The sequence below is a fragment of the Podarcis cretensis genome (assembly GCF_951804945.1).
Source record: "Podarcis cretensis genome assembly, chromosome: 15".
Classification (NCBI taxonomy): domain Eukaryota; kingdom Metazoa; phylum Chordata; class Lepidosauria; order Squamata; family Lacertidae; genus Podarcis; species Podarcis cretensis.
Window position 1 is genome coordinate 25951980 of NC_137185.1, and position 15384 is coordinate 25967363.

The 15384-nt window shown below is 46.8% G+C and overlaps 1 protein-coding gene across 1 annotated transcript; it reads left to right on the forward strand.

Annotated features, from left to right (window-relative positions):
• Positions 1 to 746: 746 nt before the first annotated feature.
• LOC307203771 (6-pyruvoyl tetrahydrobiopterin synthase-like) lies at positions 747 to 13063 on the forward strand. Its single transcript, XM_079954889.1, has 6 exons — positions 747 to 973; positions 2728 to 2807; positions 4262 to 4284; positions 6476 to 6532; positions 7217 to 7287; positions 9507 to 13063. Exons 1-6 carry the CDS (start codon positions 885 to 887, stop codon positions 9646 to 9648), a joined length of 462 nt encoding a protein of 153 aa, XP_079811015.1. The 5' UTR covers positions 747 to 884; the 3' UTR covers positions 9649 to 13063.
• Positions 13064 to 15384: the final 2321 nt, after the last annotated feature.

The following is a 15384-nucleotide window of genomic DNA, read 5'->3' on the forward strand; positions in this document are numbered from 1 at the left end:
AATAGGTTTTTATCTTTCTTTTAAACATCTTTTCCAACTAGTCCCAGTACCACAATTTCTTCAGTGCTGGGAGCAGCAATAGTGGACAGACTTGACAGTCAAAAATGTTTGTTTCCTCGACTATTGCAAAAAATTGTTCATTGCCAGCATCTGCTCCCTGTGCCTTTATTTATTGTCGCAGTAGGACAAAATAGTGGCTGCGATCCAACACAAGATTGGATTCATGCCTGTGGGTATGTTCAGCTGCATATTGGCTTGTGGCTATTGCATTTGTCTGGAACGCAAAAAAACCACAACAGCAACAGGACCAGTCAGAGACAAGGCTAAGAAAATGCTGCATTCATTCATACTACGGTGGTGGTGGTGGTGGTTGTTGTATTTCAATGCCAATATCATTTCAAGCCAACTGACATCTATTCAGAGTAGACCCACTGAATGTGCATCGATTTAACAGGTCTAAGAATGACTAGCGTTGCATGCAACCCTAAACCTTTCTACCGAGTATTTCATCTGTAATTATAATGTGCATGCTTTCAGCATTTAAAGGGTACTGGGAGACTGGGCTTGCCCTGCCTTTTGCCAGCTCTGCAGCCCTTCACGCATATTCCAAAACCTTTCCGAATGAAGCAAAGTTCCCTCCCCCCTCCACCTGCGCCATCCTCTTAACAGACTGACACAACATCTCTCCTTTCCTTTGCAAACTTTCTCCAACAGTGGGCAGAGGATGGGAGGGAAGAGGGATAAGGAAGAGGCTTCAATTGCCGCTACTGAGCTTGCGCCTTCTGCCCGCCGCGCAGACTCAGTAGCGCCCCCTCGGGAAACCCAGAAGTGCGAGCCCCCGGCGGCGGAAAGCGAAGACCCCCGCCCACCTGCCCGGCGTTGCCATGGCGCCGCCTTCGCGCTTCGCCGGGCCTAGCCGGCTGGCCCGGGTTTCCCGCTGCGTCTCCTTCAGCGCCTGCCACCGGCTGCACAGGTGCCGGGGAGCGGGGAGGGAGCTAAGAAGCGCCCCTTTTCGGCTGCTTGCTAGGAACGAAGGGGCAGCGGGCGAGCGGAGGGCGCGCGCATGCGCGGGGGGGGGGCTTGCGTATATATGTATATATGTATGTATATGGGGAGGGGGCGTACGCTTCCTCCCTTTGCACCAAGACTCGGCTTTCTTCGCAGCAAGATCGTGGCCGAGATTCCCGATGTGATGTTAAGGTTAAGGGAGATGGTTGCTCTGAGCATGTGCAGAGTGCTGCCCGAAGAAGCAGTAGGGAGGCACCCCTTATACAAATCCCCTCTATATGGAGCCGTTCTCTGTGTGTGTGCATGTGAATTTTTTTTTGGCTCCAGGGCTACACCTCAGAATGGTTGGCCATACCAAAATCCAGCTCTAAGCAGGCTTTGTGAAGTTAAGGGGGATAGAAAGGATGTGGGGCTTCCAAACTTCCTTTCCTGCAGAGCAAGGTAAATGTGCTGCTTTGATGGGTCAGGACTGGGTTCAAGGCACAGGTTTCATTTAGACTAGGGCTGAACCCCAGCACCTGTTTGCAGTACCAAAGTGTGTTATGCATCCTCCCCACTCGCCACTGAGCAGCCATTATCTAAATTGCATAGGTAAAGGTAAAGGGACCACTGACCATTAGGTCCAGTCATGACTGACTCTGGGGTTGCGGTGCTCATCTCGCTTTATTGGCCGAGGGAGCCGGCGTATAGCTTCTGGGTCATGTGGCCAGCATGACTAAGCTGCTTCTGGCGAACCAGAGCAGCGCACGGAATCGCCGTTTACCTTCCCACTGGAGCGGTACCTATTGATCTACTTGCACTTTGACGTGCTTTTGAACTGCTAGGTTGGCAGGAGCAGGGACCGAGCAATGGGAGCTCACCCCGCGTTGCTTGGTCCCTGCTTCTGCCAACCTAGCAGTTCGAAAGCATACCTGGTACTAATTCATCCCTCTTTCCAAAGGATGATGATGACGACGACACACATTTGTGTTTCACAGTAGCCATGTAAAAGAGGAGAAGTGGAGATTTGTATTTCCACACATACAGTGGACATAAACTAGGGCGATGCACCCAGCTGTGGGGCTTCATAGTTATTGGGGGGGGGGCATGGAGGGAATGATACACTCTTCCCTTTTTCCTTCTGTCCCTAAACCTGAAGAGGGGCTGTGACTCTTCAGTTTTTCCCTTCCTTACACATCTACTAAGAAATAATCAGTGTACTACTCGGTGGGGCTTACATCTGAGTAAATATTTTTAGGGTTGGGCTGTAATCCTTAAATGTGAAAATGTGCCCCAAATTATTTCTTCAGCTATTCAATCAGCTCTTTCAGTCCTTTAAAAAAAAAATCTCTTGACTAATTTTTTTGCCTCTTAACTTTCTTTTGTTGTGGGTTGTCCTTGAATCAGTCTTGAATGACTCCCGTGTTTTAAAAATTATGCATTTTACAACTTTGGAAAGGAACTACTGGTTACGAAAGTTCAGCCCTCTTGTGACTCTTCTTAGTCAGAAAAGATAAGGGACAAAAACCTCTTGTTTATTCTCTGGAGATGGGCATGTTTAGAATAAGACCTCTTCCAGAAACATGTGTAAAACTCACGTTAAAACTGTAGCAAAAACAAAAGTTGCCCCACCAGGTTAGTGAGAAAGCACGTGTGTATGCATGCACACACACATGTTTTCACATGCTTAAATTGGTGAAACTGGATTAGTAACAAGCTCTTTAATGCACTTCTCCACAGTAACTTGCTGAGTGATGAAGAAAACAAGAAACTTTTTGGGAAATGCAATAACCCCAATGGACATGGGCACAACTACAAAGGTGAAGACCAGCTAATCTGAGCACTCATGTACAGCCATACCTGTGTGTAGTTTTAAAACTCATGGCATTAGGATGAGATTTGATCCTGGGCTTACTAACTTAAGTTCTACTAAGCTACGACTTGTTGGTACTTATGCCTGATAAACTTGGTGTATTCCATTGGGTATATAATGCAGGAGATATTCCTGTGTGGGTGATAAATCCTTTGCAGGAACTTCTTATGCTTGAAAAACTCAGTGAGAATTCACAGCTTAGTGCTGAGCAATTGCTTTGCATGCAGAAGTTTCCAAATTCAATCCCATGCATCTCCCAAGTGGAAACTGTGGAGAGCCACTGCCAGTCAGCACAGATGATAATGATCTAGATTCGGGATGTCCCACCGCTATCAACAGGTCAATCCCCGGGTGCTAGCAGTCGATTGTGGTAGATCATGGGCTCATTTTCCTCTGCATGGGAAAAAGAATATCTGACGATTGCCAAAATAAAGCTGCACGCTTTATTGTTTACTGAGCTCAACAACTTTGGTTCTGTCCCCCCCTCAATGGGTAGATCACTGCCATTTGTTTATATTGGGAGTAGATCTCAGTCTCTTTCGGAGTTGGACGTCCCTGATCTAGGTGAACCAATGGTCTCACTCAGCAGCTTCCTGCATCCTTGTGTTTTAAATTTGAGGAGGGGATGCTCAGCTATGTGAACCACTCGCTGCCCAACGCCCCCCTACCTTGATTCTGCTCACATTCTACAGCTCAGATGGGAGTGATCTTGAGGGCTGGGGGGGGGGGGAGGGAAACCCACTCCCACTCTTGAATCACAAGACTACCCCATATGGGGCGGGTGTGCTCCCCCAGTAGCTTTCTATAAGCAGGCCTTCAAATCATGCCAGCCACAAACTGATCTATGTTCTCCCTGTTGGTTTGCATGTGGGAGGTGGGGAGGAATATTTGGAGGGCTACTTCTGGGTAGCAGCAGTCCACCCACCACAGGACATCTTTTTGCCATAATGAACACCCTCCCCACTCCTGGATGGGGTGGGCTTTTCCCCTCAACATCAGTTTTTTACCAGGAGCAGTCCTCATTGTTCTGAGTGTGTGGGGTTTCGTTTTTTGATTTGCTGTTGCAAGCATTTGTTTTGAGTACTCAGAAAAGTTGTGGAAACTGGGTGCTTGCAAAAACACAGTTAGGTAAATGCAGAATTGATCGTTATGCTCTTGTATTGCTAGTTAAATTCAACAGAGGAGAAGTGTCTGAAATGGCTTTTCCATATAATAGTGCCTCTTTGTGGCAGAAAATTAGAGGAGTTACCGGTACTTTGCAAGCGAAGATTTAGGGAAAAGGGGTTCTTTTTTGAAAACTTTTGGCTGAACTTGATGAGTATCTCTATGTACGTCATCATAATTGATTTGAAACTCACTGTGACTTGATATTTTTCTTCTCTTTCTGCTTCCCCACCCCAGTGGAAGTAACTGTACATGGAGAGGTAAGTGTAAACTTTTCAAGGCTTTTGAAGTACATTTCAGATTGTTTGGCACCATTGTGCCATTTTTTAGATTCTAGATAACAACCAACCTGGGTTTTATCCAGTCTTTATTTTGCAACATTTTGGTGAGTCACAGCCCATATTGTGGCTTTTGGATTTCAGCCTAGAAAGAGGAATCTGTTCTCAGTGAGTGCTAGTCGTGAGGCAGAAAAAGGGATTTCCTTCATATTGTGGGAGTGACTCATAAGAACATGCACAGATCCCTGAAGGAACAGGCCAAAGCATCTTGTTCTCACAGAGGCCTCCAAGATGCCCGTTATGGGTAGCCTGCAAGAAGGCCCTCAGTGCTTCCTACTTAGAGTTTGGATTTGATATCCCGCTTTTCACTCCCTTTAAGGAGTCTCCAAGCGGCTAACATTCTCCTTTCCCTTCCTCCCCCACAACAAACACTCTGTGAGGTGAGTGGGGCTGAGAGTCTTCAAAGAAGTGTGACTGGCCCAAGGTCACCCAGCAGCTGCATGTGGAGGAGCGGGGAAGCGAGCCTGGTTCCCCAGATTACAAGACTACCGCTCTTAACCACTACATCACACTGGCTCTCAATCCTCAGCAATTAGTGTTCAGAAACATATTCCCTCTGACAGACTCAGTCATAATTTTGGATTTCCAAAATTTCCAAGGCACAAAACTCTTTGTCTTGCACATCCAGGCTTTTCTTCCTTGCTTCCAAGGTGTGGTGCGTCGCCCTCTGACTTCAGAACTCACCATGGGGACTGGGCATTATGCCCAGGTGAAGTTTGAGGATTATCTCAGCACCCAGAAGGCTGCATTCATGTATACTTTACCTTGCAATGCCTGCAGTTGTTTTTTCTTACTCAGATATGTGAAACTGGTGCTCTGATGGTTATTGTCATGGAGACGAGAAGGCAAAGTGGTCCAGATTATTGCCAAAGCTCAGTAGCAGAATATAGAAACCTGTCTTCAGTTGAGTCAAACCATTTTCCCATCTAGCTCAGTATTGTCTACACTGACTGTCAGCAGCTCTGCAGGGTTTCAGACATGGAGTTTGTCCCAGCCCTACCTAGAGATGCCCAGAATTGAACCTGGGACCTTCTGCATGCAAAGCAGATGCTTTATCACTGAGCTACCGTCCTTCCCTTGCTTTGCACACAGAAATTCCCAGGCTGGTTCAACACCCCCACATCTCCAGCTGAAAGGTTTTAGGTAGCCAGTGGTGGGAAAGCCCCCTGCTTGGAACTCTGTCTAGCAGAGTAGACTGTGGGGCTCAGTGGGCCAATGGCCTGGATAGTATGGAGAGTTCCTTGTTAGGGGTTCTGAAGACTTACAAGAGACACAAAGCTCCAAACATTCCCCAGATCATACTGTCTTTTTCTTATGAGATCTTGTTACCTAAAAAATGCCCAGGAAAAAATGATTTGATGGCTTAGATCCAACTGTACTGGAAATCAGATAAAACGTCTTTTATCTGAGAGATGTCAAGTTTTAGAGAGTAAAATACTGATGCTGCTGTCTTGAATAGATCTAGCCTGTGACTTGTAGGAAGGAGAACTTCCTAAAGCAAAAGAAGAGCCATTCCTTTGAAACAATTTCCCTTCTCTTCTCTTCTCTTCCCTACCCTGTACCCTTTACTAGCTTTGATTCCAACAACAAGCTTTGTGATAACAAACTTGAACAGAGGAAACTTCTGTCCAGACCAGAAATTCCAGAGAGGCTTCCTTGATTCATTGCTGCTGTTGAGGGTGCTGTGGTGTTGCTCGCAGATCGTAGCTACAAAGTCCTAGGTCTATAGCAAATCTCATAATGCAGAGCTCTCTGTTCACTCACCCATTGCACCAGACCAAAGTCCAGTGTACTTACTTGGCAAGCTGTGAGCTTCAGAAATCTTACATTTTGGCTCTCAACAGAGTGGCAAGGCCTTCTGTTGCTGCTGATTTTTGAACAGGGGCTATGAGAGGAGCGGTTTAGCAGCATGAGATTTTGGATACCAAGTTGTGTGCCTTTCTTTGGACTAATACTTAGAGGTAGTCACCGATAGGCAAATATCTCTGCTGTTTACGTTATGGAAAACATAGCTATTTGCTTCTTGTCAGGCTTAAGACCACAAGAAAAGTCCATCTGTTCCAGCACTCTCCTTTGGCATCTGGTTCAAGCTCTGTTTGTCCTTGTTTTGTAGATTGATCCTACTACTGGTATGGTGATCAACCTCACAGATCTGAAAGACTACATGGAGGTAATAATGCCCTATTTTTTATAGTGGAAACGTTGTCTGCAGTACTCCCCCAGCCCCCAGCCCAGTGTATGCTGCAGGGAATAGTGGGTTGTGGGGGCAGGAGGCTGATGCAGGAGAGAAACATGACTGGGAGAGCAATGAACACAACCTGAAAGCTTTTGCATTTTCCTTCAGACAGGTAGAGGAAAAGAGACAAGGGATGCATCAGTCCTCCTAAACTAAGGCCAGAAGGCGGGCGAGAGAGAGCAGACCAGTTGCTTGTCTTTCACGATCTGGACAAGGAGGGAATTCCTCCAGATCAATAAGTGATACACCATATAATCCAAGCAGTGAACTATTCATCTCCTGCTTTGCTACAGCCTAAGAAGAAACGGCCCATTCAAACAGTTATGCATCATTGCAGACCTGTAATAAGAACCAACAACATTCTTATTTACGTTTTATTTATTATTTATTTCCATTATTCCCTTTTTCCAGGGAGCTTACGGTGTCTTAGGTTTTGTCCTCAGAACAACCCTGTGAGGCAGGCTAGGCTGAGAGATGGTGACTGGTTCAACGTCATTCAGTGAGCTTCCTGGCTGAGTGGGGATTTCAACCCTGGCCTTCCAGGTCTTTAGTCTAACACTGCTATGCCGCACTAGACATGGACATAACTGTTTAACCTCCTTTCCTCTCTATCCTTAGGAAGCTATCATGGAGCCTCTTGATCACAAGAATCTGGATAAAGATGTTCCCTACTTTGCTGAAGTCGTAAGGTAGGGGAGCTTTCTGCATCTCATTGAGGCTGTTGAGTTCCTCTTACACAGCTAGTCCTTTTTTGCTTTTTTATCATTGAATCGTAGGAATACTGTGGACATAATTGAATTTTGATTTCATTTGACAAAGTCCTCCATGATATTTTGGTTAGCAGGCATGTTCAATACAGGGGTTGGCAACCTGTGACCCTCCAACAGGGTCAGGGGTGATGGCAGTTGTGGTTTAGCAGTCCCTGGAGCAGTACCTAAATGGCTCAGGACTGCAATACCTCAAGGACTGCCTCTTTCCATTTGGACATACCCAGACCCTGAGATCATCTTCTGAGGCCCTTCTTTGTGTGCCCCCTCCTCGAGAGGTCTGGAAGGTGGCAACACGAGAACGGGGCCTTCTCTGCAGTGGCTCCCCATCTATGGAATGCTCTCCCCAGGGAAGTTTGCCTGGTGCCTTCATTATACAGGCAAAAATGGTGCCAGGCAAAAATGTTCCTTTTTAACCAGGCCTTTGGTTGATCTGATTTACATCCTATGCCCTTTTAAAATGTGTTTCTTTTCTTGGGGGGGGGGAGGCTATTGGGTTGTTGTTTTAATTTTTATTACGTATTTTGTGGTTTTATATCTTGATTTTATTCTGTGAACCACCCTGAGACCCCCAGGTATAGGGCGGTATATAAATTCAATAAATAATAATAAATAATAATAGAGGGCGCTAGATTTCCCATATCTACGTAAGTGATAATGTGGTCAGCTGGGTTCGTTGTGTGTTGGAGAACCATACTCAAGAGAGTGTTTATCTATGGCTCTCCTCAAACTGGAGGGAGGGTTCAATTCAGGTGCCATAATTCTCTGTCTTAATCCTGAGACTCCATAATTTTTTATTATCAGTTACTTAGATTGATAGGGGGTGGTTGGGATCCTTATCTTACTTGCAAATGACACGATACTGGAATGGGATTGCTAGCACGTTAGAGGACAACAACAGAATAACAAATTAAAAATGGCCTTGACCAGATGGTAATTGGGCCAAAACAACCAAAATGAAATTCTGCATAGGTATAGAGGGGATACCTGGCTTGGCAGTAATATTTTATTTATTTTATTTTTAATTTAATTTAATTTATTTAATCCCCACTCAGCCATGAATCTCACTGTGGCCTTGGGCCAGTCACATGTGTGAAAAGGATCATGGGATTGTAGTTGGTCTCAAGCTGGACATGTGTTAGCAGTGTGATGCTCCTATCTAAAAGGCTCATTCAATTTCAGGCTGCATTAACAGAATCGTAGTTTCCAAGTCACAAGAAGTAACAGCTCTACTAATTAGGCATAATCTGGAATATTGTGTCTAGTTGTGGGTGGTGCACCTTAAGCAGCGACTGGACAAGCTGGAAATGGTTCAGAGGAGGGCAACACAGAGGATCAGCGATATGGAGAATATGCCCTATGAGGAAAAATTGAAGGAGCTAAGAAGGTTTAGCTTGGATAAGAGAAGACTGGGGGCCAGAGGGACGTCACAGCCCTCTTCAGATTCCTGAAGGGGTTGTCGCAAAGAGGGAAGGACTAGATCTAATGGCCGTTGCACAAGAGTGGGCAGGTTTTGGCCGATCATTAGGAGAAGCTTCTTGATGAGGTCAACAGTGGTAATTTTATGGGACATTTTATGTAGCTAGAAGTTTTTAAGTAGAGCCTGGACATCCAACTGTTTGGGGGGGGGCGCAGGGAAGGCTTGTTCTATGGATTCCTTTCACTGAGCAGAGATTGGACCAGAAGACTTCCAAGGCCCCCACCAGCTCAAGGATCTTGTGACCATTTTTTTTTACACTATATAGGCAGATTAATGTCACTTGCCATTCTTTTGTGCATGTCCCATTGGGTGGGAAATCTGTGTATGCAATGCTTGTGGCCCTTTCCAACTCCGTACTCTTGTTAAACTTCAAACCTTCCTCAGCAGTATATTCTAATGCAAGCGCCCAGATAGTCTGTTTTGGATGAGTGCAAAAAACTTTCTAAGCTTATGCAACTCAAAAGTGAATTGGTGAAAATACTCAAAGAAGCACAGGCGTGCGTGGACATCAAGGGTACATCCATAAAGGATTCTTGTAGATCGTTGTGCAGTGATCCACAGCAGCTTCTCCCTCTGGTGTAGGCATGTCCCGAGTGTCTGTGAAGATGACAGAAATCTAACTAGAAGGGCAGGATGGCTAACTCGCTGTTCTTTCTTACAGCACTACAGAGAATGTTGCTGTGTACATCTGGGAAAACCTCCAGAAGCACCTTCCTAAGGGGCTTCTTTATAAAGTCAAAGTGTATGAAACAGACAAGAACATTGTTGTTTACAAGGGAGAGGGGACTGTTCTGGAGAAATGAAGATGCCTTTGTCTTGATGCCTTTGAGCTAGTGCTGATGAAAGAACCCAATCAACTGGAGGATTAATAAGCTTTATCTGCTAAGTGTAGCCATGAGAAATCTAGAATGTATCTTATTTGTTAAAGATATGCTATAACAGAAAGACAGCAAGGCTTTTGTGAAGGAAGTGAATCTTTTGTGCAGTTCTGTGCTGTTGGAATTAGTTGCTGTCTTGATGTGTCAAAGTGTCCTCTATTTTTCTAGATAGCGAGAAAGATGTAGCTTCTCTGCCCTTTTGTATCTGTTTCCGTTTACATGGCACAAGAGAAGAGTCACACCAATTCAAGATCCTGAGTACTTACAGTCATACCTCATGTTATGTCCTCTTCATGTTACGTTCTTTCAGGTTATGTCCCGCAGCGACCCGGAAGTACTGGAAGGGGTTACTTCCGGGTTTCGCTGCTCGCGCATGCACGCAAAGTGATGTCATGCACAGAAGCGGCGAATTGCAACCCGCGCATGCGCAGATGTGCCACTGTGGGTTTCGTTCTTTTCATGTTGCAAACGGGCCTCCAGAACGGATCCTGTTCACAACCAGAGGTACCACTGTATTCCGTCTGGCAGCAGCTTTTCATGGTCTAAGGCAGAGAAGGTGTTTCACTGATCCCATTTTCTCAGTGGAAGGGGGACCTCCTGCCCACAGGCCTCATTAGACCTGGAACAGATCCCATGTTTGGCCTGCAAGGCCATTTCCCCCAAATCAGAGGCATCCTCCCTCCATCTGATGGAATATGTGGCACCATGTGTGTGGCAGTTAAGGACTTGACTCTAGAGGAACAATTGGGGTACTTAATATGAGCTCTCAGTTGCTCCTTGCCAAGTGGGGTTCGCTGACAGCTGATTAGCACTGATAGAGATCCTCGTTGGGATCGGCTGCTCCAGGCCGTTCCCCAATGGGAGCTCCCTAGTGCAGCTCAGGGGGCCTTATTGATAGCTGGAGATCCCATGGATTAAACTTGGGACCTACATAGAAAACATGTCCTCTCCCATTGAGTTGGCCATGGACTTTTCCCTTTACTCCTATCAGGTTCCCCAGTTCAGATCTTACATCTGCCATGATTTTAGGCTATGTTCACACACCACTTCTCAAATTGATGCAGACCGAGCGATTGGTTTTTCTACGTAGTCCACACACAATCGACCTCTGATGCATATTTTTTTTGCCCCTGAAAAGCACTAATTGAGAAACTGGTTTTACTCCAAAAATAAAAGGTCGTTGCAGACTGAGTCTGAATTACCCTGCAGTGTGTCCATTTGAAAACATATAGGTGGTCCCAGATATGTGTGTGTTTGGAGCAGGGCAGCTACACCCACCCAATGATATCGTGGATGGGTGTATACAAAGATTGCTGTCACCATTCTCTTCATTCATTGTGCAGGGAGGATAATCATCATCATCATCATCATCATCATCTTCTGCTGCTCCCAGCTAGTCACCAGTCTAGCCGCCGCATTCTGGATTAGTTGTAGTTTCCAGGTCACCTTCAAAGGTAGCCCCACATAGAGCGCATTGCAGTAGTCCAAGTAAGAGATAACAAGAGCATGCACCACTCTGGTGAGACAGTCCACGGGCAGGTAGGGTCTCAGCCTGCGTACCAGATGATAAACAGCTGACCTAGACAGAATTGACCTGTGCCTCCATGGACAGCTGTGAGTCCAAAATGACTCCCAGGCTGTGCACCTGGTCCTTCAGGGGCACAGTTACCCCATTCAGGACCAGGGAGTCCTCCACACCCACCCGCCTCCTGTCCCCCCAAAACAGTACTTCTGTCTTGTCAGGGTTCTTTTAGCCGCCATCCATCCTCCAACTGCCTCCAGACACGCACACAGGACCTTCACCGCCTTAACTGGTTCTGATTTGAAAGAGAGGTAGAGCTGGGTATCATCCGCATACTGATGAACACCCAGCCCAAACCCCCTGATGATCTCTCTCAGCGGCTGCATGTAGATGTTGAAAAGCATGGGGGAGAGGACAGAACCCTGAGGCACCCCACAAGTGAGAGCCCAGGGGTCTGAACACTCACCCCCCCACTTTCTGAACACGACCTAGGAGGAAGGAGCGGAACCACTGTATAACAGTGCCCCCAGCTCCCAGCCCCTCTAGACGGTCCAGAAGGATGTTATGGTCGATGGTGTCAAAAGCCGCTGAGAGATCCAGCAGAACTAACAAACAGCTCTCACCTTTTCCCCTAGCCCGCTGGAGATCATCAACCAGTGCGACCAAGGCAGTTTCAGTCCCATGATGAGGCCTGAATCCCGACTGGAAGGGATCCAAATGGCCTGCTTCCTCCAGGCATGCCTGGAGTTGTTCAGCAACCACTTGCTCAATCACCTTGCCCAAGAATGGAAGATTTGAGACTGGACGATAGTTGACCATATTGGCAGCATCTAAAGATAGTTTTTTAAGAAGCAGTTTGATAACCTCCTCTTTTAGCGGGTCTGGGAAGGCTCCCTCACAGAGAGAAGCATTCACCACCCCACGAAGCCTATCGCCCAGCCCTTCCCGGCTAGCTTTTATAAGCCAGGATGGGCAAGGATCAAGGAGACAGGTGGTTGGTTTCACTTGTCCAAGCAGTCTGTCCACATCCTCGGAGGTAACAGATTGGAATTGATCCCACGCAACTTGACTAGACAGGACTCTAGCACTCTCCTGCCCCAGCCCTGCTCCCATGGTGGAGTCTACCTCTTCCCGAATCTGACCGACTTTATCTGCAAAAAACTTTGCAAAATCATTGCAGGAGATCATGTGGCCTGTACTGGGCCCCGATGTAACAGGTGGTTCCGCTAAATTGCGAGCCACCTGAAAAAGTCTCCTGCTGCTGTTTTCTGCAGATTCAATAGAGGCGGTGAAGAAAGTCCAAGGGAGGTTTTTCAAAGTATCAAGTAACCACAGCCACCCTTGTGCATGGCAGTATGTGGAATCGATCTACACTGAAAGCAGCATGTTGTAGATGAGCGTGAACAATTCCAGCCTCAGAAAAACTACACTTTTGCACTTCAAATGGGTTAGTGTATACACAGCCTCAAATGGTAGCTCTCAGCGAACCACACTTTTGAGTCACTCTTGGGATATGGGAATAACCAGTGCTCTTTTCTTTCTTTTTTAAGTGCTGGTACTCACCATGAAGTTGTTCCAGTAAGTGCCACACTTTTAACATTGAGGGTTGGGGGAAGGTGCTGATACTGCGTTCCCTTTAGTACCCCTAGGAAAAAAAACACTGGAAATAACCATTTCCCCCTTCCTTGCAGGGTTGTTGAAAGGACCACAGAGGTAATGTAACATATAAATGCTCTATAAAAGCTACTTACGTTGTGTGCTGCTTCCACTATGTGATTCTCCTGACCAACAGTCATTAAATGTTGATTTGTTAATGGATGTTGATTCTCCACGTCTCTTCCTACGGTAAAGAGAAAATTGGGAGCAGTCGCAAAAGGTGGAATGATTATGTTGGCGGGGGGAAGGAATAAGGCACTTGGTGGACAGATGACTCTACCAGTAGCTATTGGCTCAATGGATGCACACCTGACTATTGAATTCTGGGGATAAATGACAAGCTGTTACTCTCATGCAAACCGTCAGGTGCCAAGGTGGGGAATTTGGGGTGTGGCAAAACATCCCTTGTTTGGATGCTGTGTATGTGTATGTGGTTGTACGCAACAGTCCAGCAGGAAACTGGGCACCCTGGAACTCTTTGAAAGCTCTTTGAAAGCTAGTCAAGTGGTGCTGGTTGCAGAAGTTGGCAAGATTGGGCATTGTTGCCGTCTTGATCAGAAAAAAAAACCACCGCCACCCTGGCCATTCTCACCCTGCACCTCTTACAAACTAAAAGATCTGACTCGTAGGGGTTTGCTTGTGGTACCCCAGAGCTCTCAGCTGAAACAAGGCCTGTCTTGTGTGGGACTGTGGTTTGGAAGTTGATTGGTGGTGTTGCCACTCCATTGATCCTCGCATCTCTGGGTGTGAACTGAGGACTCCCATTGCAAAGCACTGTGTTTGAAGGAAAGTGCCACAGTCAGTGGAACAAATGCACACTAGTGAAACGAATACATGTTCTTCCCTGAATTATCCCTGCTTCTATTTCCCTCCTCCTCTCTCTGTTCTCTTCCCTGTCCTGAATTTTAGACTAGAGACCCCTTAAGAAAGAGGCCTGTCCTCCTGTACCGTGCATAATGATCATTGCACTATGGAAATGAGCACCAGAAGTCTCTGCAGGGGTGCAAGGTATGGCATTTGGTTCCTTGGCATGTTAGTATCCCTTCCTCCAAAAGTTTCTCAGAGCAGCATTTGAGCCTCACAGCACCCCCTGCTGGCTCTGACTCACACCCTCCTTGTGTCTGGTTGAAACATGCCATTGAACTCTTGATAATACCTTTTGCTTCTCCGGATGGAGTATAGATGCAGGGCCGGCCCACTCATGAGGCGGACTGAGGCACCTGCCCCTGCTGCTGGAGAAGCAAGAAATGGCTGCGGCTTCCAGCTTCCGGCAAGATAACATGGACTTCACCGGATCCCAGAAGCCACAGCCATGTAACTCCAGTAATCAAGGCAGTGGTGTCAGCGGGACCTCCCCATTTTCCCTCAGGCGGCAAAATGGGATGGGCTGCTTCTTTATAGAGGTAGGGGTGTGTGTAGGAATTAGTCTACTGTATGAAGGTATCCTTTGCATCTGATGCTCTGCTTTGCCTCTGACCCTGCTCACAGTCACCACTGCCATGTGCCCCCCAGAAGGGAATGAGACCCTTGGTCTGAAAAAGGTTCCCCAACTCTCTTTGAGCTGGAGACCCAGGGCAAATGGCCTGCCTGCTGTCCTGCCCCATCCCACCCCTCCCCCAAATCTGTTTGGCCCTGGCTGCATGTTAAGAGTTGTGCTTGGGTCCAATTCCAGCCTCTGCCCTGGATTTATGGAGTGGCTTTGGGCTAGGCATTCTCACTGAGCACCAGTCTTCCATCTGTAAAATGTGTGATGGTAGTGGGGGAAAAATGATCTTGGCAGGGTGGCTGTGATAGGGAAAAGTCATCATTAGTTACTGGTTTTAGTTTTTAAAAGGTAGCTGTGTTGGTAATTGAAAACAACAACAATCCAGAATTTGGCCATGCTTTTATTATGACCAGTGATTAGTAATCGAGAGTATGTGGACTCTCTGTTTTATGGACTTAACAAGTGATTGTTGTAAATTCGTCTCCATTAGCAATTTAATTCTGTGTGTACCTAACGGCGGGGAGCAGACCCTGCAGTGCACTCTGCACTGACGGAAATGCAGCGAAAACCAATTTGTGCAATCAGACGCCTGCTGGGGACTGTGTTTACTCTGATGTTATGTGTACCACCCAGAAGCTGGAATAAGTCGATGCGGCGCAGCAGCGGCTGTGGTTCTGCTTGCCTGATTTTGGAGGTGTACTTTTGGACCAGGAGTGCCAAATCTGACATGCATAAGGATGGAAGGTCCGGGCATGTTTTCTCAAGTGTATCTTCCAGGTTCCACACCTCCAGCGTTGATCCCACAGTCGGTTTTCAGAAGTGTCAGCAGGGTGTGTTCAAACCTCTGAGGATGGATACCGAACTCCTTTTGGAGCTGCCACTCAAATAGGGGTCAGTTTGCGCACACACCTGCTTATTCCTTCTTCTCTCTTTTCCAGTCACGTTGCTAAGGGCACTGTGCATGGTAAGACACTGGCTGCGTATACACCATGCATTT

What these genes read in the sequence shown, in the direction of transcription:
- LOC307203771 (XM_079954889.1), top strand. Translation starts at nt 885, where the DNA reads ATGGCGCCGCCTTCGCGCTTCGCCGGGCCTAGCCGGCTGGCCCGGGTT. An exon ending in AAGTAACTGTACATGGAGAG is followed by an intron (nt 4,285 to 6,475) that starts GTAAGTGTAAAC and finishes CTTGTTTTGTAG; the next exon opens with ATTGATCCTACTACTGGTAT. An exon ending in TACTTTGCTGAAGTCGTAAG is followed by an intron (nt 7,288 to 9,506) that starts GTAGGGGAGCTT and finishes TCTTTCTTACAG; the next exon opens with CACTACAGAGAATGTTGCTG.